Source organism: Pteronotus mesoamericanus, unplaced genomic scaffold, assembly GCF_021234165.1.
Source record: "Pteronotus mesoamericanus isolate MK-2021 breed Mesoamerican mustached bat unplaced genomic scaffold, CSHL_Meso_final contig_50, whole genome shotgun sequence".
NCBI lineage: Eukaryota > Metazoa > Chordata > Mammalia > Chiroptera > Mormoopidae > Pteronotus > Pteronotus mesoamericanus.
The window spans coordinates 1908608-1930885 of record NW_026555186.1 but is presented as its reverse complement, the minus strand read 5'-3'; the positions used below and the strand labels follow the sequence as shown (position 1 = coordinate 1930885).

Below are 22278 nucleotides of genomic sequence, written 5' to 3'. Positions count from 1 at the left end.
ACAGAAGGATTGATTAAACTTCTTTTTTTCTACTTTAAAATCATGATCAAGAACCATTGTCTCAGGCTACCTTCATCCAGGTGTTTTTCTTCCTAAGAATTTCATCAATCCCTTGACTTCATTTTCTATTGTTTTGCTAAGACTTCTTTATATTTCAATTCCAGCCTATATACATATTTTAAGTTTCACACATGACTAAGCATTATCTGCTTCACTTGGATATCTTCAAGGCATCTCAGCCTGGACATATTCAAAACTAAGTTCATAGACTTAACCATGTTCCCAGAAGAAGACCTCTCCTAATGCTCACTGCCTCAGCAAGTAGTATTATAATCTATCTAGTTCCAAAACCAGAGTCCTTTTTCTTCCATAGCAGATTCATTAATATTGTTGCTTTTTTACCTATTAAAATAACTCAAATCTATCCACATAGTGCCATTCGAACCATGTTAACCATGAACCGTGTTAGTTCAATGGAGACAATATTGAGTTAACTTAGAAGGTTTTCTAAAAGGTAAATAATTCAAAATTTTCCTAAATCAGCTACACTGATGAATGTGAATTCCAATTAGGGGTGGATTAAGTGAATAGGATAGACTTGGTAAAAGTTTCTCTTTTCATTGTTTATAGGACTAAATCAATGAAGATCTAGAGAAAAGAATTAGGAGATGTAAGAACATTTTGAAAAAAGGATATGACTCTGAAGATAAAATGACTCCTGTTCCTGCATTGAAGAACAGAAGAAATATTTATCGTAATTCTTTCTGTCCTTCCAATATTCCCTTCCTTATTACATAGCTTCTAGCTTTCAAGTACAAATTCATATGTTTAATACATACACACATATATATTTCCTTGCAAAACTGACTATTCTTTATAATATCTTAAAAAATAGCATGGTAAGTCCAAACCAAATTCTAAATGAGCTATGAAAAACAACCCACTGATATTATTTAATGATTGCCAGAATAAAAAGTGTTTTTGATTCTTAAAAATATCTATTTTTAATAATGTAGTTTATATACTAATCACTAATCTCCTTATAGAATAGTAGACATGATGGAGATCTTGGCAAGAGTTCACATTTCAAGTGCATCAATAACTTTCCATTGTTCATCCATTTCATAGCATAGATTTAATATTTCCTTAAAATCTCCATTAATTATGTAAAACTTTCTTTTGTCTTTGTCTAAGTAATTTCTGGTCTATTCAACAAAATTTGGTAGATGGACAATTATCAGTGATATCCCCCAATAATTTCACAAAAACATGTGCCACATTAAGATTCATTCCAAAACTAAAGGTAAACTTAGCACTTTATGAAGTAAGCTCTTGAAAAATGTTTGGAATTAAAATGTACATGGGAATATTTATTCACCCAAAGCTTTGATTTCCCACTGATTTTTTTGAAATGCTATGAGGATAGTCTAGAAAATTAAATTTTTCAGTAATCTTTTCTCACATATTTTAGTTGTTTATCCAAAATGATTTTTTCAATAGCACCTAATTTATTGATGTAAAGATTTCATTTCTAAATATGCATCACATATTCATGCATGATATATGTGCACAACATTTAATTTTTTTGTAGTCACATACATTTTATTACTTGAGTGCCCCCTATCTCTCTCTATTTTATTATTTATGCCTAAACTGTTTAATTTACCTACTACTCTTTATCTCCCTTTGCATAAATTCTATTCCCCATTCATTTAAGAACAGCTTAAATCTATTTTTGATGATTTTTTTTCTTGTTCTGCCCTTCCATTTATTTCTCAAGTTTTTAAAATTCTCTCAAATCTACTCTGTAATTATTTGGGTGCTAGTGTCATACATTTATATATCATTGTGTGCATAAGCCTCTCATTTATTTTACTTCAGGTTGTATAGTTGCCCATTAACTTAACAGTCTCCCCATTATACATAAAGGTGGTGGAGGGAAGAGATTAAAGATTTTTATCCTCATTATACAGTATAAAATATCAATATAGACTTTTTTTGAATTTATACTTTAATAAAATTAGCAATCAATACAACATTTTTATTGACAAATATAATTTATTTTCTCTAGTGTTGTTAATAAAATATATTCCTTATGTACAAAATATTTTACTTTTATGGTTTTGCTATTGCTTATAGTCTATTTAACTCTTCCAAAGAAAAGTTTCAAAAGTCCCATTTCTTTCCCTAAATAAACACTAAGACCAGTGATAAGGCAAACATGAACTACAATCAGAAATTTAAAACATGAAATAAACAGTGACTTTATCATTCCTTCACATCTGTGATTAAAAATTACCACCATTGTCAGAAGTCTATGTACAGAGTATGGCAAAAATAGGTTTACAGTTGTAAGAATGCAAAACTGAGTTTGTTCTTCTATTATTATTTAGTAATTATTGTAATTTTTCCTTACAAACCATTGTAGACCTACTTTTGCTCTACCGTGCATTAATTTTTGATGTGGTTAGGTTTAAGGTTTTCCTTATATCTTTGTCCATTCTCTTTCTTAGATTTCCTTGTATCCAAAATGTAAAGAGAATTATGCTATTTTAATCTGCCTAATTTCCTCCATTTCTCAGATTTTATTTATCACTTCGATGCTATGTCTGTCAGACATTTTCCTTCGACTCTACCTTCTCTTTGAGAATCCCTGTATTTTCAGCCAGGGCCTGCTCATCTCCTGTCAAAGCTATCAACAGAGAAAGCCCCTCTGTACTTAAATTACTTTTTCACATGCTCTTTATCTTATATATCTCTGACTCTCCTATACAATAAAGTCCTTCCTATTTTGCTGCTGAAACATCTTTCACTTCTGTCTCTATGAATCTCAGCTTTCCTGGGTTTGTGCCACATCTCTAGTCTACTTTAGCCTTTATCAAGTTATCAAAGTTACTTTTCTAACATTACTGATATGAGACATTGCCCTCTACTCAGAAACATACAGGCACATACACATATATTCATGTTTCACGATTGTGGCAGTCTGTAACCAACATCTTCTTTTTTCATTTTTTAAAATTCTTTTCGTATATTTCTTTTCAAATGCTATGTTTTCCATTATTTTCTTAATAATTCCAGCTAGGTCTAATTACCATATTCTATTTATGCTAATAATTATGATCATATTCTTATTTTTAAGTGTATTGTTGTAGTATATTTATACATGTAGGCGTTTCTTAAATAAAAGTTGCAGGAATTTTTAATTTCCTGTAATGTGATTTTCAAAGACTGCAAAAACAGTAAGATACAAAAGCTTTTTAGGGAAATTAAAGAAATTATGTTAACAACCAGGATATATCTTTTAAATCTAGGTAAAATTACTTTAATAATAATAACAAAATAATAGTAATAAAATTATTATTTATTTTTATTATTATAATAATACATTATTGTTAATAAATGAATAAACTATTATTATTCACATCTACTATAAATACCTTTACTGAAAAATTATTTAGGATAAAGCCAGTAGATATCAAGCTAAAGGTTAGCCTACATTCTTTCATATATTTACTTTGAGAGAATGAAAAGATTAAAATTTCATATGAGAAAGGATTTCTTTTTTACTTCAACGGTTTTAGTTTGGTGAATATCTAGCAAATACAGACTTCATAGATTAGTTTAATCCTGCAACTGTGCTCTATTCTGGCTAAAGTAAAATTAAATCAACATTCTCATAGCTAGAAGTAGTCAATATAAACATGTTGGTAGGCATTTGGCTAAAACAGACTTGCTGAAAAATATTGTTTTATTTATGATTAGGAAATTATTTTAGAACAAATTTAATGTCCTACTTTCTATTAATCCATTTGATCTCATTAACCAAAAAACACAGTTCTCTTACTCTTATTGTATTTTAAAAAGAAAAAAAGAAGCAAGCACTTATTTACATTTCCTATAAATGACCTCTTTCCCTCCACAATTGTACATAAAGTGCTTCATTTCACTTAAGTTGTTTTTATATTCATTATAAAATTATTATACAACAGAAAAAGGCCAAGTGGGAAGAATAAGAATATTTTGCTTTATGCGAATTAACAGCATCACTTAATTGATCTCATAATGCGTTATTTAGATCAGCTTGTTAGATAGCTTTGTCGTTTAATATTCAAGTAATAGAAACAATCAGCATGTTTCTGTAACTTATTTTAACCAATGAAAACCTGCTATGGATGTTCTTGATTAGAGTCGATGGTAGCTTTATAACTATATGAAAAAGATTTTGCAAAGAAAATATTTTGCCATTATGTGACTGCAGGCAGGGCTCTTTTAATGTGCCACATATTATTTATACTTATGAAAGAGTACTGCTACCTTTTTCTGTGGACAGCTTTCCGGGTTATATGCAGGATTTTGGGGGCTAAACACAGGCCTCCAGAGCAAACTGTCTTCTAGGAAGGACAGTTATAAAAAGTTAAGAGTTCAGACGTCCCTGGGTAAGAATAGATCTTAGTTCTTTTACTTACTTGCAGCGTAATCTTGGAAGAATTACTCAAGTTTTGTTTTTTGTTTTTTGTTTTTGTTTTAAATAATATAGTCTTGCCGTTTTATTTTTAAAATTGAGCTAATACTACGCTGTCATTATAGCGGTTAAATGGGAACATATATGCAAATCACTTATAGTGCATGACACATAGTAATGTGCTATTTGATATCATTGTCACACTCATCATATCAAATTTGCGAGAAGTTCTGATACTCTTGAGCCATCTATTTTACAACAATGAAATAGCAAATGATTTATTTTGTAAGATACAAATGAATATGCTCTTCATCTTTAGCAGATTTATAGAAGAATGGATATAATGGGTGTTTAACAATGTCACATATGTATATGTACACACAAAAATCCATATATATGATTAGTAAATTTTAAGAAATAATCTTGTACATTTTAAGCAACAAAAAATGTGACTCATGAAGGTCTTCTGAAGAGAGACTTTTTCAGTGTAAAAGCTTAACAGGCAGGAACAAATATAGCTAGTTGTTAGGTGTGTATGGCATATATATTACCCTGACTCTTACATTCTATAGACTTTATTCAGCCTGTAATTTTATGTCATATATGCAGTTTAATTGTTCCTCATGAGAAATATTCCTGAAAAAAAGGAGCATTGACTCCTATGAAGATGGTTTTCTCTTTATAAATGGATTCTGTCTTTTCCTCTGAAGGATAAAATTCAAAATGACAGTACAGAAAAAAGGACTTGACACAAAGGCATGTAACATTTCAAGGGAATTAATTTTTTATTCATGCGAAATGTGAAAGCTCCCTTTTTCTCATGATTCAAAAATATCTCTCACCTGTTATAATTCAGACTGTAGTTCAAATATGCATGTAACACAAGCAGGAAATAATTGATCACAGTAATCTACTTGGTATATTTCTCTGCCATCTCATTTCTCTGTTTATGCTGACAATTCAACATATGTCATGTGACTTTTTTTGCAGCTGTGTTCTAAAAAAATTGGTTTTAGGGATAGATAAAAGAAAATAATAACTTTTTGACTTTTATATTACTTCAAACTAGAAGTAATTTGAACTTCAGATTCTGTCACATCTCTCGAAGAAGTTTTTAATCTTTCTAAGTCTCGGTTTTCTTAACAATAAAATGTGGAATATCTGTACCTTAGAGTGTTGTAAAAGGAAGTGAAATGATAATACGGTTTCTGGCACAGCATGTAAATGCTCTACAACTCCCAGTGCTCTTATGCCCATGATCTTTCCTGGTGGGTCTCATCTATTTACCTTTAAACCTACAGATGCAATTTAAAAGCGCGCCTACTGATTTATCGAGACTCTCTTTCACTAGGTAAGATCTGGAAGTGATCTTTCTGTTTCAGTGGGGCCTCAGCACACCATCCTGGTTTCCAAAGCATGCTCTAGCTTCTCTCCCATTGAAACTTGTTCATTTCCCTGCCCAAACTTTTACAAACCATCCTTCATCCATACCCACAAAAGTTATATGCTTCCATTGGCTGAGTTTTATATTCCTCATCTGAAAAACTTCACCATCATCCTTGCGAATAAGAATATTGACACTCTCTAGGAAGATTTCTGCTATATCTTATACTTTAAGATGAACATGTTTTATATGCACAAAACCCAAAGGAGGACCCAAATTCACAATGCCACACTTTATTTAATAGCAAGGTAATAACTGAAATCATCTTCCTCAACCATTATAGTTTTTCTCACATATGTAGTAGAAGAAAAACAAACAAACAAACAGACAAACAAAAACAGTACTTTCTGGATTAGGAGCATATCTTTTATTACTGTTATATGTTTTTCCTTTTAAATATTTATTTATATATCTTTCTGTTTCCCTTAATAACTAAGGAAAGTTTTGCTTTAAGATATTCTAGGCATTTTCTTTTTCTTTCTTTTTTTTTAAAAAAAGATTTTATTTATTTTTTTTAGACATGGGAAGGGAGGGAGAAAGAAAGGGAGAGAAACATCAATGTGTAGTTGCATCTTGCACGCCCCCTTCTGGGGACCTGGCCCACAACCCAGGCATGCGCCCTGACTGGCGACCTTTTAGCTCCCAGGCTGGTGCTCAATCCAGAGACACACCAACCAGGGCACCGTTTTTATATATATTCCATTTGCTAAAGTGTATTGATTTCTAATTGCTACTTGTAACATTGACAATTAAATTTTCTGAACACTAAGTAAATATATTTCCTTAAAAATAGGTGACGAATTTAAGAAAAAAAAAGTGGTAAAATATGAAAACCATACAGCTAAAGGAATAAAAGGTCCATTTTCTTACATATTCTCAGTGTTATATAACTTTATTAGGTGAACTCCAGCTCTCCTTCTAGAATCAGAATAGGAAATTCATTTTATGGTGGTGTTTTTTTTTCAAACTATTCATGCAAATGAATACCTATTGATTTATTCAAGTTCCTTATTTAAGCAGCAATAGAAATATTTAGTTAGTTGTATACTAAGTCCTAAGAATGCTGAATTAATCCTTGAAAATGTACCAGAGATGGAACATATACTGACTGCTGTTAAATGTAATACTGCAAAAGAAAGCTTGGTAATACACAAGTGAGAAGCATTCATTTTCAATAAGAAATGGAGTGACAGAGAAGATTCAAATGTCTATCATTCTGCAATCACAGAAACTGTAGCAATAGTTAACCTATTATAAAACTAAAATAAAATAGAACTAAAGTAATGTAAATACCATCACTTTAATATCATCTGATACACAAAAACATAAGAAAATGACTCTATATATAATCACTGAAAACAGAATTCTTATGGTAGTTAAATGATATAAGAAAGAACATGGTGGCACATATGTCAAACACATATTAAATTACATTGTAATTTTCCTGTGTATTACTTTTTCAATTAATAAATTAGAGCAATATCCCAATTTATTGTGAATATTTTACTTTAATAGAAATCTATAGAATAAGGCTTATTGGTTTAATTTTTGACTCATTTATAGTATTTTGTATTGAAGTTACACTGTGCATGAGTCTAATGGAAAACCGAAATTTGAAGTCGTCTAGCTTTGATCCATACCTTCTACTTCTTAAATTAAAAAAAAAAAAAGAACCTATCTGGAAAACTATTAGAATTCCTGTAACATCTAATGAAATGTCAGAAAATTTTTTAAAAGTAGCACTAATTTAGATTCAACAGGAAAGAACATACTTTTGGGGAATCGAGGAGGATTGTCATTGACATCAGTGAGGGTGATGTTGACGATTGTCGTTCCGGCTAACCCTCCCAGTTGTCCGCCCATATCCTTGGCTTGGATGAGGACTTGGTATTGTTCTTTGACTTCCCTGTCCATGTTTGGCAAAGCTGTTCTAATGACACCTTCAAGGAAAAAAAAGAAAGATAAATATAAAAAATGCTGTATTTTCCAGAATAAAATAGCCTGCAACAAAAAAATGCTTCTACCTAGATTCACTAACAAAGACACAACAACAAATATTGTGTGTCTTTTAGAAAGCCAAATACCCAAAATATGGTTAGAACATAAAACATATTTTGGTAACAGCCATATAATGGAATATGGAATATAATTAAAGAACAACATATCAGCTCTAAAAGGTGGTCGTTGGTCATTAAGTCAGCCCAGACAGTTGTGATTTGTACAGAATGATCCTGTCTTTAAAAGAGGATAAAAATGTTAATCAATATGGATAAATAAATAAATATACATATATACACACACACACACTAAAAACATAAGTGATTACACTAAGTGAAAGATTTCTAAAGACTACCTTTTTCTTCATTCTTATTTTTTTAAGATAAATATATTACTTTACTGTTTAAAACATATTACGTATCTCAGTCATATGTTTTGTTTTTCAGGATTCCTCATAATTATTACAGGCACAGATTTTTGGCTTAGATCTCATCAGACTTTGCCATTGCAGGGACCTTGTCTCTCTTGTCACCAGGTCATTTGACTATCTTGGACAGTGCCTGCCATTTAGAAGTAATTCAGTAAGATCAACTGTCTAGTTGAAAGACTGAATAAATGAATGAATCTATAAATAATTAAATTTAAAATCATGAATCATATAGTATCAATGCATATATACATAGCCTATTTATTTTTGTTCTGTGTCCAATATAGAACTAATTTATATTTATATTTATTCATAGTGAAATAACTGAAACCTTCTGGATTTGTTGCATGTAAAATTATAAATAAATTTTATACTATATTCCAATCTATAGCCAATGGTTTTAGCATAAGATTGCAGAGGATTTGTCTTAAATCCATGTGTCTTTGATAGTGTTGTTTCTTAAATAAAGTAAGCACACAAAATATAACATCCAAATCATAAACTGAAAACAATCTCCACCTGGTTTTTACCTCTCAGTAGACATTTAGTTGCTATAATTTCCTCATTTTTGGACTATTCCTGTTAATCCTGTTGTCTAATTTGTCATGTCTAGAATGCAACAAACATGCCAGTTTGTCCAGCAGTGCCATCCTCTAACAACACCATTCTGTAGATAACATGTATGTACCTCCCAGGGACAGCCAGCTGCCTCAGACTTTGTAAAATCCCTCTTCCCTGCATTGAGACTCCCCTTTTTCTTTGCTTCTTTCTTCCTTTACCAGATAGAAAGACTCTATATGCCTGGGAATAGAGAATACTATGCTCCTTTGACATCATGAAGCAGTTACAGAAGATTAGACCTTCATATCTTACTCTTGTAAGGATACAAGGCTCTACGTCTTCAGAGGGGAATGTTACTGTAAGTATTTAACTGATTATTACTAGGAAAGGGGAAAAAAAGGAACTAAATAATAAGCTTAATAAAATGGAACACAGGAGCCAGTTGGCTTCACCAGGAAGCTATAGCTGTACACTCCAGGGTATCATAGCTTTGTTCTGGCAAGGTGATTGACACGCCTCCGTTCCCTCCCTCAAGTACCAGATTGTTAGGGGTCACAGACGGGAGGGGCTGGACCGATGAGCCTTGTTAGTTTATGAGTCTGGATGAATGTAGACCCATCAAAAGCATGCAAAAACTTGAGAACTTGAGTGGTCATTTTGAGAAAACATCTGGTCCATCCCAAGCCCAAGATCTTGGTTATAGCCCCAAGGAAACAAAGAACTCTCTCTCATATTTGCTGACTTGCACTGGCCCCACTCACTAGCATACCCTCGGCCTTAGCAGCCGCATGGCTATGGCCGTGGGGACTCCACCCTCAGGCTCTAGCAGGGAGCCTGAGTGCCTCCGCGCAGCCAGGTGGTGCAGCTGGGAACACACACGAGTCTATCTGGTTACTGGACTGGACTTCAATAGGGAGCGGAAACGCTGGGCAAGGGCCTTCGTGCTCCCCCTACTGAACACAAGACTGGATTTTCCCATGGTGATACGGATAGAGGTGGGACACTAAGACGTCAAGAGAGAAACCTCTTAATTTCACATCATTAATAAAATTCTCCACAAACCTCCCACTTCCTGTGTGGTTCTCAGGAAAATTTTTTCCTTATGATACCACAAGAACCCCACTTCCAGCAATAACATTCCCACTATCAACTTACCAAATGCTGTTTTGTTGTTAATTCCGATTTAACTACAGTCTAAGATATTTTCTAAACCTTGGCAGGAAATGTTGCAAAAAAGGCAAATTCCATTTTTTGCCACTGCTGTTTTATGCATGTGTTGGCTCTAACACCCTTTAATTTCAATCTGTTTTCCCTCTTTGGCTCCGTATCTTCACGTTTCAGTCTCAGTTCTCTTAACTACAGTTCTTCACCTCTGCATCTCAATGTCCCAATCATATATTCCTTAAGCTGTGTGACTTCTGTCTGACTTACAATGTTTATATTTTTAGATAAATGCCTGTGTTTAATTCATATGCATATTGCACTATACTGTTGTTAACCGGATCTGCCATTTATTTCCATTATGAAAAATGTGTGTGTGTGTGTGTATATATATATATTTGAGTAAAAATTATTACTCAATTTATTTCTAATATGAATAGTTCTAATATGAAAATATATAAATGTGTTATATATAAACTTTATACACACATAAATTAAGCTGTTATAAAAAAGAGAGCCAATAGGCATTATAAGGTTGATTTAAGGCTAGATTTTTTTTTCTTTTTCTGGCGGTTGGTTGCAATTGTCATCACCTCAAACTCCGCTGCCTTCTTGCTCCATCCTAAGTCTGGTAGGTGACCTATCTGCTTCTTCTGTCCCCCTGTCTAGTGCATTCCTGTCCAGTTGGAAGATGTGTTAGAATTTAGAGAGCAAACAGAGCCATATGTGTAGCTACTAAGAAAATCTCTACTGATGATTATGATGTGCTTCTGCATCCCTGCTCCATTATCTCTTAAAAACTCTGCCTCTGAGAAATAAAATGTAGCATTTGTAGAATTTAAACTGTTATGATTGAATCTGAAGACTCAGGTATAGTTTCAGTTTGAGTACACATTGAAGGCTATAGAATAAGCCTGAGTGAAGACAAACATACTTTTCAATAAGTAATTCTTCTTATGGGTACACATTGTTTTTTAAATTCCCTCACATTTAAAACCAAAAACACAAAAGTACATTTCATGATATGGAACAAAAAGGGATCTTGTTAAGGACTTGATTTGAGTGCTGGTAGAATGTAACCAGCAGTAGGTAATGCTACATTCTATTATTTCAGGTCTTAGGTTCCAGTTCATTTGTCCATCTAAATTTTTCAGTGTTTGTATACAAAGACAGAATGACAACCTTGGATGATAATAGCTGAAGCCTCGAAGGAAAAAAAAGACATGCTCTTTGTGGAACAGTATAAGTACTTCATAGAACTGATACTGCAAACGTTGATATGTTTCTGAAATAAATAGTATTATTGGAAAAAAAAGTAGATAGTCCTATATACATTGAGTCCTAGTATGATTTGAACGTTTTAAAGCTGATTAACTTTCCAACATATATAATATAATCAGAGTAAAAACAAGAATTAAAATATAGATTTTACTTCTGCCAAGATCAAAGAAAATATATGCCTGAGAGACTTATACATTTAAAATAATATGGCAAAGAACATTAGTCTGCCGGGGAATATAACCTCCCTCTGCAATCATCCCATGTTGTACACAAGACCCTACATCTTAGTGGATCCCACTTCTTTGGTAAAAGTGTGTTAAATATGATGATAACCATGTGAGATAATAATGCAATATTATGTATCAGAACTAAAATATTACATGTGGTAATCCAAGAATGGTTTTATATGAGCTATTTCTTGAATCGAGGGTAAGGGTTGAAGCGTGGGATTTTAGATTCAGTCAGCATTTGTACAAAAATGTTTCATTCAGGCAATGCTATTACATTTGAAGTTATAATAGTGAACATTCTTCTTTTTGGCTCCTCCAGATCCACTTTATACACTTTTCTAGATGTCTATCTGCTTTCTGGCTTCTGGTTGCCTTCCGCCAATTGACAGGGGATTGGGTGGTATAAGGAGAAAGAGATTGGACCTTTCTATCTGTGGATCTCCCCATCTCCTGTTATAGCCCCTCATCCCACAGGTGCATGTCTCTCTAAATCCCTCTCATTGTTTCAGCCCTAGTGTAGCAACCGTTGTTACTTGTGTTCCTTTTCCAGATTCTGCCCTAACCCCATGGTATCCCTACATTCTTGTCACACTTTAATAGAGAGCTTTCTTATTAAACGAATCTCAAATTGCCAATCAGGTGCCACCGTTTCCATAAGGGACAATAATTAATACAGTCTCTGTACAAGATTTGTTTTTGTGGAACGTACATCTAATAGCTATGTGCTCATGTGGAGTGGTAAGGAAGTCTTAAGGAAGTACTTAAATAATTAAGCTAATTTCAGATGGTAATTAGTACTATGAGGAAAAAGAAATCAAGTGCAATTGATGGAAAAGCTTTAGAGCTGCAATCTCATACGCGAATATAGATATACATATATAGCAGACCTGGAAAGAACGTAGGGTGGGCTATCCCAGGGAAGGAGAGCAGAGGAGCTCGGCCCTTCAGAGTGTCCAGGAAGAGCCAAGGGGGCTGCAGCTCACTGCTTTGGGGGAGGGCCGTATAGCGTTAGACCACAGTGGGTGAAAAATCACACAGTGCTTTTCAAAGAAAAATAAACCCTGCGGGAAGCATCTTGAAAATCATAAAGTGGGACTATATCACCCTAAAAGTCTTCTGAACAGCCAAAGAATCTGTCAACAAAATTAAAAGGCAAGCGATGGAATAGAAAATACCTGCAGATCATGTATTTGATAAGGGATTAATATCCAAAATATAAAAGGCACATACATTTCAATAACCAAAAAAAAAAAAGTTAAAAAATGGGCAAACTGAATACACTTTTTTCCAAAGAACCTGTACACACAGACAACAGGTGCATGATAATGTGCTGGACATCAATAATTAGCAGGGAGAGGGAAACCAAACCCACAATAAGGGGTCAACTCACACGTGTAAGGATGACGGTCATTGTAAGGGCAAGAAATAACAAGGACTGAAAAGAGGCAGAGAAAAAGGAAGCCTTGGGCATTGTTGGTGGGGATGTAAATTGGTGCCGATGCAGCAATCCTGCTTCTGGACATATAATCCACAGGAAACACAAACAGAAACTCATAGAAATATCTATACCTCCATGTTGATTGCAGCATTTTTCACAACAGTCAAAATAAAGAAACATCCTAAATATCCATCAGCAGATGATTGGATAAAGAAGACTGTATACATACAATGGAGTATCACTTCATTACGAGAATAAAGGAAATCTTGGCATTTGCAATATGATGAAATACTAGCTCATTGTTCATCATCTACTTTAGCATTTTCAATAATTTAAAGCACATACTCTCATAAAGCGCTCCTCTAATTTATGAACAAGTATTAACATTTTTTTTAAATATAAAATGAAAAATCTTTCTTCATGGAACTCATACCAGACATTGATACTCCTTTTCTTCTCCAGCAGCACAGAATACATCTAGTTCTTCTTGTACCTGACAGCTCTACAACTTCCCAAGGGCATGTATCAAATCCCCTGGAGTATTTTCTTTTCAAGGTCAAACATTCTTAGTGCTGTCTGCTGATGTGTACATTCTATGATATTAAAAAATAAGGCAAGCGACGTTCACACAGAGTTCTCACAAAGTGTGGCAATGCAGAATATAAGGAAACCATTGTCTGCAGTACATCTCAGTCATGTAATTTTACTATGGGCATTCACAGTATCATAAAATAGGTAATGTGTGTTGTTTAATCTTAATACTTGTCTATTTCCCTAACGCATTTTCCTTTCTTAAGTTTATTAGCATCTGTTATGTTCCTTGGTCTACTAAGTTCATATCAGCACTCATCTTAACCCCTAAATAAATAAATAAATAAACACACAAATGAGTGAATAAATAAATAAATAAGTAAAGCAGCACAACTTTCTGTTGGCAAATATTTTTTTTTTTTTGTCCATGAAGGAAAAAGACAAGTTATCTCTTACTAACACCAACTGAGGTACATGGATCCTGTAAGACTTAACCTTGAATTAATAACAAAAGCATTTTCAAACCATAAAGCATTGGCATTTATACAGTACTACAAAGCATAGCTTAAAATACAAAGTCAGATGAATGTTTTAATTTTAATATGGGCCTTCAAAAAGCCAACACAGTTTTCAAGTCCTGAATGAATCATTGTCATCAGGATGTGGCAGGAGGTTTCAGGTGGGACACAGGCTTGAAGATGATGATCGATGAATGAAAGGTGAGAGTGAACTTTAAAAAGAAAAAATCCTGGGCAAGTGTCAGTTCTCTCAGCAGCCTTTATCAGAGTTACCTAAACAGGTGGCAGATTGGACTCTCACAGAACGGAGTAGCACAGTTGTGGGTAAAGCGGGCGGCGGGGCGGGGAATAGCTTATGCATGAAACTGCTTTCTCACTTAACTATTTTCGTATGAATTCTATAAATATATGTTTAAATATAAAAATAAAACTTCTGAACACACATTATTTTTGACAATGAACACGATATTGTAAAAATGTTCTGAAGATAGTTATTGAGCATGGTTTCACAGCCTTGTGGATGCGCTTAGTGCAATTATATTGTACACTTAAAATGGTTAAAATGGTAATTTTATTATGTATATTTTACCACTGTGAAATTTTTAAAGTTCATAGATTTAAAAATTATGTTTAGACAAATGGTACCATAATACTTTCTCAACTAGGGCTCACATTTTTTAGAAAAATACAGTATATCACCACATGATACACATAATAGAAATATCTACTTATACAACTCAGATTAGTTTTTTAAACCATTTAGGAAAAATTTAAAGTAACTTTAAAAATAAGTAAAGGCATGGGGTAAATCATTCATAGTAATGTCTGTTTCTTGCCATGAAATAATTATATTATCAATTCTATGGATATATTTAGCATTCTAATTTCATGCACTGGTTAAAATATTGCAATGTCTATTGTTTGATGTTTTATAGATTTTGAATTTTTTTAAATTAGATTTTAAGTGTGAAATGAATGTAATATAATGGTATAACCTGCTAAGATATTAAATATGTAATAATGATAAATATTAAGTAAAAGTTTAAATGTTATTTAATGTTTTATAGATTTATCTATATTTGTGGGTTTTTAAAATATCATTTAATGACCATTTGAGGCTTATACATGAATGTGTTTGGTTTTTAACTCACAATAAATTATTTCACAATTAAACTAAACAATTGCCAAATTTGCCAATTTCAAAGAAACCCATTGTTTCTGGGCTTATTTCACAAAATGTATCAGCTTATAGTGTTTCTATATAAGCTTGATATAATCACTTATATTGAGATTCTAGGAATGTTTGTCAAACATCAGTATCAATAAATAAATCTTTTTTTTATTTTCTTGTTTCAAGAGAAAAATAAGTGGTTATATTCATCTCTTCATAAATATTTAAGCACCAGAAATTTTGATGAGGCTCTCCTTTAAAAATTGTTTTTAACTGCACTCTGTACTTAAATGTGGAAAACTTTAGATGACATTAGTTTTTCACGCATTTTATTTAATAAAAGTAAAGGGAATCATAAAAGGAAGCTATATGCGTGGAACAAATGAATACTACTTCTGAGAAATTGCAATTATCCTTGATTTTTTATTTACTTTTATTAACCACAAAGTGATAAATTTGACAAGAAGCCTTCTTAATGGTTTTTGTGCACAAAAAACTAGTTATTATTATATTAATGAAATGTTTCATCATCCATTCTTCTCCTCTCTAATGGTCTGAGGTATTGTTAGTGTCAAGACTTCTGTCTCCACTGAAAATCAATGTTGCAAAAAATCTATTTCATAGTTTATGCCTGAATTGTTTCACCTTTAGTTCAAATAATAAGCATTATATAACAAATATAAATACAGGATTATAAGTCATATTATGAATATAATACTTTTCTATAAAATAATACTTTCTAAAGGCATTAGAATTTATCTAACATTAATAATGAACAAGTAAGGTCAAGGGGAGAGCAAGTGTCTTGACTCATGTAACTGTTGCCTGTTTAGTATTAATCTGACTATAGCAATCATATTCTTTACCCATGCTTTCTGCTTAAATTCATGTTCATATCATTTTATCTTGTTTTTAAAGATAGATATTGGCTCCATTTATAGTTATTTCACCAATATTAAATCCTTTATCTTTCTGTTTCCACATTTAATATGAATACATAAATTTACCTTGTCTATAGAGTTAATCACTGCAAGCCAATAACTACACTCTAATACTGAACCGCCCTCTTCACCAGTTTCTACAGACCCTCTTTCTTTTATTCAGTCTCCTCTGTCTCTGAAATGTGCTTCTCAGAGCCTGAAGAAATCTGAGAAACATGTACTGTTCATGCTTCTATTCTTATTAGAGTAGCCATTATAGAACATTTGGAAAAGATAGGAAATTATATAAGAAAAAAAACACCATCCTGCTTTCAGCTGATAAAAAACATGTATAATATTTTAGATAATTTCTGTTAATTATTTGCTTATATAGGTATCCTATTGTCCAACATTCTTAATTCCTCTGGGACTTTGTACAATCATAAACTTCAGTGAACAAGTTCTCCAAAGCTTTCCTCAACATTTCCCTTTTTTTCTATAAATATATATGGTTTCCCCACAGTTCAACAACAACAGCAAAACTTCCTTAACACCAACATCGTCAAACATCTTATCTTCAGTGTTATACTTCTTGAAAATAACTTATATTGTAAGTTTAATTTCTCTAATCACACACTCTTAACATGACGCTCTGGCTTTTTATCTCTGGCCCTATTTCCAACTAAAAGAGCTTTTTCAAGGTGGAGAGGAACTCCTGGGTGGAGAGCAGGCTGACAGCTCATGGCTGGGGACGGGTGATGGTGATTGTGGGGGGCGGGGGTGGAAGGCAGTGGAAGAGGGTATAAGTGGGGTAAATAGTAATGAAAAAGTACAATAAGATATGAACCATTAAAAACATTAGAAAAAGAGCTTCTTTGTCTTGAAGCTCTTTGGATTCTCTTCAGCACTGATGCTCTCTTCTTAAAGGCTTGGTGCCATTCTTATGACAATCTGTTCTTTCTAAGATTTCCCAAGGAAAGTGACCCCCTGCCTTACTCCCTTAACTTTTTGATGACTTGTGTCCCTTGTGGGCTTGATGAGGGTAAGAAGTGAGGAGAGAATGGTGGGTTCAATTGACAGAAAGTCTGCAGGTTCTCTGTTTACACTTAATTGATTTTATGTTTCTAGGCAGCATTAATAGGTGGTTAATTGACTAACCTATATTTCATTGGTATTCCAGATTTTAGTACAGAATTTGAGCAAGTATAAATTTTGAAATGCTTAGCCTATTTACATGTATTGAATTCAATATGCAATATATTATAATGTTCTATATGAGAGTCAATAAAGTAACTGTCATTGTGGAGTTTCCACTTTAACTATGACGTGAAACACCTACTTTAATCACTGGTCAGAATGAATGGACCTCCTTAAAAACTTTCCAGCATGTATAAACAGATTCTCTGGAAACGGGGGCACCTCAATTCATTTAAAAGAGAATACAAAATCTTCCTGTGTATCTTCCTTCCCTTTCTAGACTTCCCATACATTCTTACATATGTGACTTTGAAAACTGAAATTTAAATGGTTTGACTTTACAATGATACTAGCTTTAAAAACGCAAACCAGAAGAATTAGGTATCTTGGTGTTTCTGGTTTGTTAATCCTCTCATTCCCTTTACTAGAAGAATAAGACTACATTAATCTAAATCCATCATCCATAATCCTTGATAAAGAAAGCAATAGAAGTTCCATGATCTTACCACATATTGATAAGACCCAAAACTCAACATTATTGGATCAACCAAGAAAACGTGAACTAAAAAGCTATTTTACCCAAAAGAATAAAAAAATAAATAAATAGCATGCCCATGCCGTTGAAAATGTAAAGTGAATCATACAGAGACTTCTAACTAACGAATATGGACTTGACAGACATATGTGAAAATATTTATATTTACACAAAGTTAAATTCAAAGGAAATAGTTCTGCAGCACCAAGGTAAGATCCTATCTTCCTTTGTTGAATTGCAGCACACAGAACCTTTACTGCAGCATTAGAATAGGCAACTTCCCATGCCAGGATTTAATTAAAGTTTAAATATTTGAAGGCATGATGATAATGCTGTCTCTAATAAAAAATTTACCTGTCTTGGGATCAATAGAGAAATAAGGTTGTCCCTGAAGAATGCTGTAAACGACTCTAGCACTGTTTCCATAGGTTGGGTCATCTGCATCCGTGGCCTGGACCTGGAGCACATATGCACCTGGAAAATAAGACAATATGACTCTAGCATCTTTATTTTACAGAGCTCAAGGTTATGTAATTTATCTGCTGGACTACCTTTTTTTATTTTTTAAATTTGGCATTAATTAATGATTCTGTGAGTATATAATGTCATTGAAAATAATTGAACCATTATAACCAAAATGTTAGACAACAATATAGTTAGTGCAAAAGATACACATTTTAAATATCTATTTTTAAAGCTGTTTTCATTTCCAGTATCTAGATAATTGAGCTCAAAGACTTCATGATAACTTTATTGATTTGTACACCAAAGAACACATGGCACTGCTTACATTAGCTCTTCTGCTTACTCCAGATGCTTTAATTTCATGATTAGGATATCAATAGAAAAGCTGAAACGTTTAAAGGCTTATTGAGCTTTCAAGGGTGTAATTTGTAATTGCAATTTAAAAATTAATAATTGCATACCAGAATTAGGAAGGCTTTAATTAGGATAATATTTGAGAAATTAAAGAACCGAAAATAATTGTAATTATAGCTATAAGCACCTCTATGTGTCCAGATTGAATTAACCCCAGGACTCATTGACATAGGAAAACATTAAAGACAATCCCAATTATCTGTAGCTTCTCATGTTTTTTGATACTTGGTCATATTATTTATGCACTAAGTGAAGTTGAAGGGAGTTTTTTTGTGTGTGTATTTTTGTCTTACATATATATTTTTCCCTGAATTTGGCTTTTATTTTTAAATATATTTAACATGTAACTAACAAAGAACAGGCAATAATAAAGCACAAAGAAATGAAATATTTTCAACTACCTTTAAAGCTGGATATAAATATTAATAAAATAGCATAGGCCCAATTATAGGAAATAGTCCCTAAAATTTGATTCATTGAACATATTTGAAAAACAAAAAAAGTTCTCTGCACATTTTCCAATGTACTGATATGCTCCCAAGTGCCTTGGTTCCCTTTTAACTAACAGATAAAGATCCTAAAAATAGTTGCTTTATTAAAATTATCAGAATCAGTATTGGTAAAAATTATCATGTCCTTAAATTCTCAATAATAATTATAAAAATACGAATTCAATTGACTATGCTGTCCAAAATAGAGATACCTTAAATGATGCTTCTGATAATCAGGTATTGCACTAAAGCCATTTCACACCTGACGTTTGTTTATATGGAAAGTTAATTCTCTTCTTTATGAAAACTTACTACAAATAAACTGAATGTTAATCTAATTATAATTACACTTTAAAATATCCATAGTCATAGTCAAGTCTTACTTTAATAGCTTTTTTGACTTTTTATTATGGAAGTAGTTATATAATCTTATGTTGGTTATTTTAGTGTACAGTGCAGTTATTAGACATTTTTATTCCTCATAATATGATCACTATAATATTCTAGTAATGATTTGTGACCATGTGAACTTATCACAGTATAATTCATCCCCTCCTTTCTAGTAACCATCCCTTTGGTCTCTGACTCTAAAAACTTTTTAGGTGAGTATCTCTTCTTAATGTCCTGTTCAAGGCTACTATTCTAAGTTGAGAACAAAGTACTCACAACTGTAAACCTACGTTTGCCCCACACTGTGTGTATCTATCATACATATTATCTTTTTAACAATTGCTTAAAATGTATGTGTGTATGTATAGACACACACACACACACACACACACACACACACACACACCCCCATCAAGCAAGTAATAGAGAAATTAATGATTTAGCAGTGTATTATCATGCCAAAGAAGGAATAGGCGTTAGGAGAAGCCCATATGACATAAACTGCAAGCTAAAAAAGGGTGTCACCAATACAATTAAATAATTCTGAGTGAGAGTTCACATGAGAAGCAATTTAAATATCATTTTTAGTATACATACAGGTATATGTTAAAACATATTTGAAAATTAATTCCATATAATAAATTCATTCATTGTATGATGAGATATTAATGTTTTGCCAACAACATTCATATCACCATAAAATTCTGAATAAAAAAATAACTTGTTAAGGGGGAAAATGTTACATAAATGAATTAAATTATTCAATATTCTTTTATACAATTTATATTGAAAATGCAAATAAAAGTCATAGTGTTTGCTTTAGTATTTCCAATTTAATACTTTATACACATATATCCTATATGGACAGTAAATACACATACACAGACACACAACAAGTGGTTTAACAGTTAGTTTCTAATGACTTCTCACAAAGTTATGAGCATTCACTCAGTTATTATTTTAACAAAACTTCACTGATTTTATTTTATCTTTTTTTATGGTCCACCAGGCACCCTGTACTGGGTGCTGGGGAAACACAATGAACAAAATAGACCCAAATCCTCAAGAATAATATCCTATGTGAAGGGGAATGGTAAAAGGAACGCATTTTAAGATAATAAATGCATACTTAGATATAAATGTAAGTACAAATACAGATATAGAAATAGAAACGAGCTAGAGATAGGAGCATGGACATAGATATAGATGATATTCCATTGCAATGACTACTAAGAAATAAAATACGGCAGTGTGAGAAAATAGAGTGGCAGCTGAGGAACTCTTTTGTATGGTGATCAGGAAAATCGACTTTGGAAAAATCTCATTTAGGTGGAGACTTACATGAAGTGAGTTTTTTTTTTTTTTTTTTTTGCTGTTTGGTTTTTGTTTATTTCATTTTATTATTTATTTTTTCAGTGAACACTCATTGCCACATGCAGAGGCAACTTGAAGTCCTGAGGCAAAAGCATTTTGGAAATGCTGAGGGGAACCTCAGGGAAATCAGAACTTTGCTTACTATGTATTGAAAGGGGAAGAGAGGTGGTGGAGAAGCCACTGTTTCTAAGGCACCATTAGCAATGTTTCAAATGTTAGCTATCCCTCCGACATATGTTTATCTTGTTATAACTACCTATATATCGATATATGTGTGTTTGTGTATGTGAATATCTGCCTATACATAGGTTAACATACTAATTTATATGTCAAATTTTACTTACATAAAAGAGATAAAAGTAGTCACACATTCTTGAACATTACTTATTAAATAATATATTGGGCAGGCATGTTATAAAAACACATAACCCTTATTAAAATAATGAATATTAGTAAAATAATATAAGCACATAATCATTATTTTTAACCAATCTTCTTTTAGTACACACTTTATTTAAAGATGTGAGAACTCTGAAGATAATTTTGTGTTTAGGGAATTTTCTTATTACAAACAATTTTACATTAGTTAAATCCCTACCATCGGGATGGCTGAGTCAAAGAACACATGACTCCAACAGGTTGATGTGTATTGTCAGGTTGACTTCCAAAGGACTCTTTATTTATTTTTATACCAGTCTGATACATTTTCCAGCATTCTCACTAGCTTTCATTGTTCTTATCTGTAATTTTTCATTTTATGAGTAAATTTAACACCTACATTTATATTACTTTTTTCTTGTGTGTGTATGCATGTAAACTGTATTGGTATTTTTAACCCATTTTACTTGTATAGTTTATATCTCTCTAGTTGTCTATCTATCTATTGAAAGTTGTTTATCCACTGACATTGATTTAATTTGTAGTCATTCTATTCATTTAACGGTCATTTTTTTATTTTTATTTTTTAAACATTACTTATTTATTTATTTATTTATAGACAGAGGGAAAGGGAAGGAGAAAGAGAGGGAGAGTAACGACAGTGTGTGGTTGCCTCTCACATGACACCTACTGGGACCTCACCCGCAACCCAGGCATGTGTCCTGCCTAGGAATGGAACTGGTGACCTTTTGGTTCGCAGGCTGGCACTCAGTCCACTGAGACACACCAGTCAGAGCTAATAGTCACTGTAAATGGTTTCCTTCATGTGTATATGTTTGCATACCCACCTTAAAAAGAGTATTCTTTAATTGTGTTGAGATCAGGTTGT

General features: G+C 32.6%; 1 protein-coding gene across 2 annotated transcripts in view; it reads right to left on the bottom strand.

Annotated features, from left to right (window-relative positions):
• The window catches only part of CDH12 (cadherin 12), a 225216-nt gene that overhangs the window by 72261 nt on the left and 130677 nt on the right, over window positions 1-22278 (bottom strand). The window contains exons 3-4 of one of the 2 annotated variants that reach the window (XM_054578301.1): window positions 18232-18351; window positions 7682-7849 (exon numbers count right to left, since the gene is read on the bottom strand). In XM_054578301.1, coding sequence (XP_054434276.1) covers window positions 7682-7849; window positions 18232-18351 — 288 coding nt within the window. The remainder of the gene's footprint in view (window positions 1-7681; window positions 7850-18231; window positions 18352-22278) is intronic. The other variant, XM_054578302.1, reaches the window with a different exon arrangement.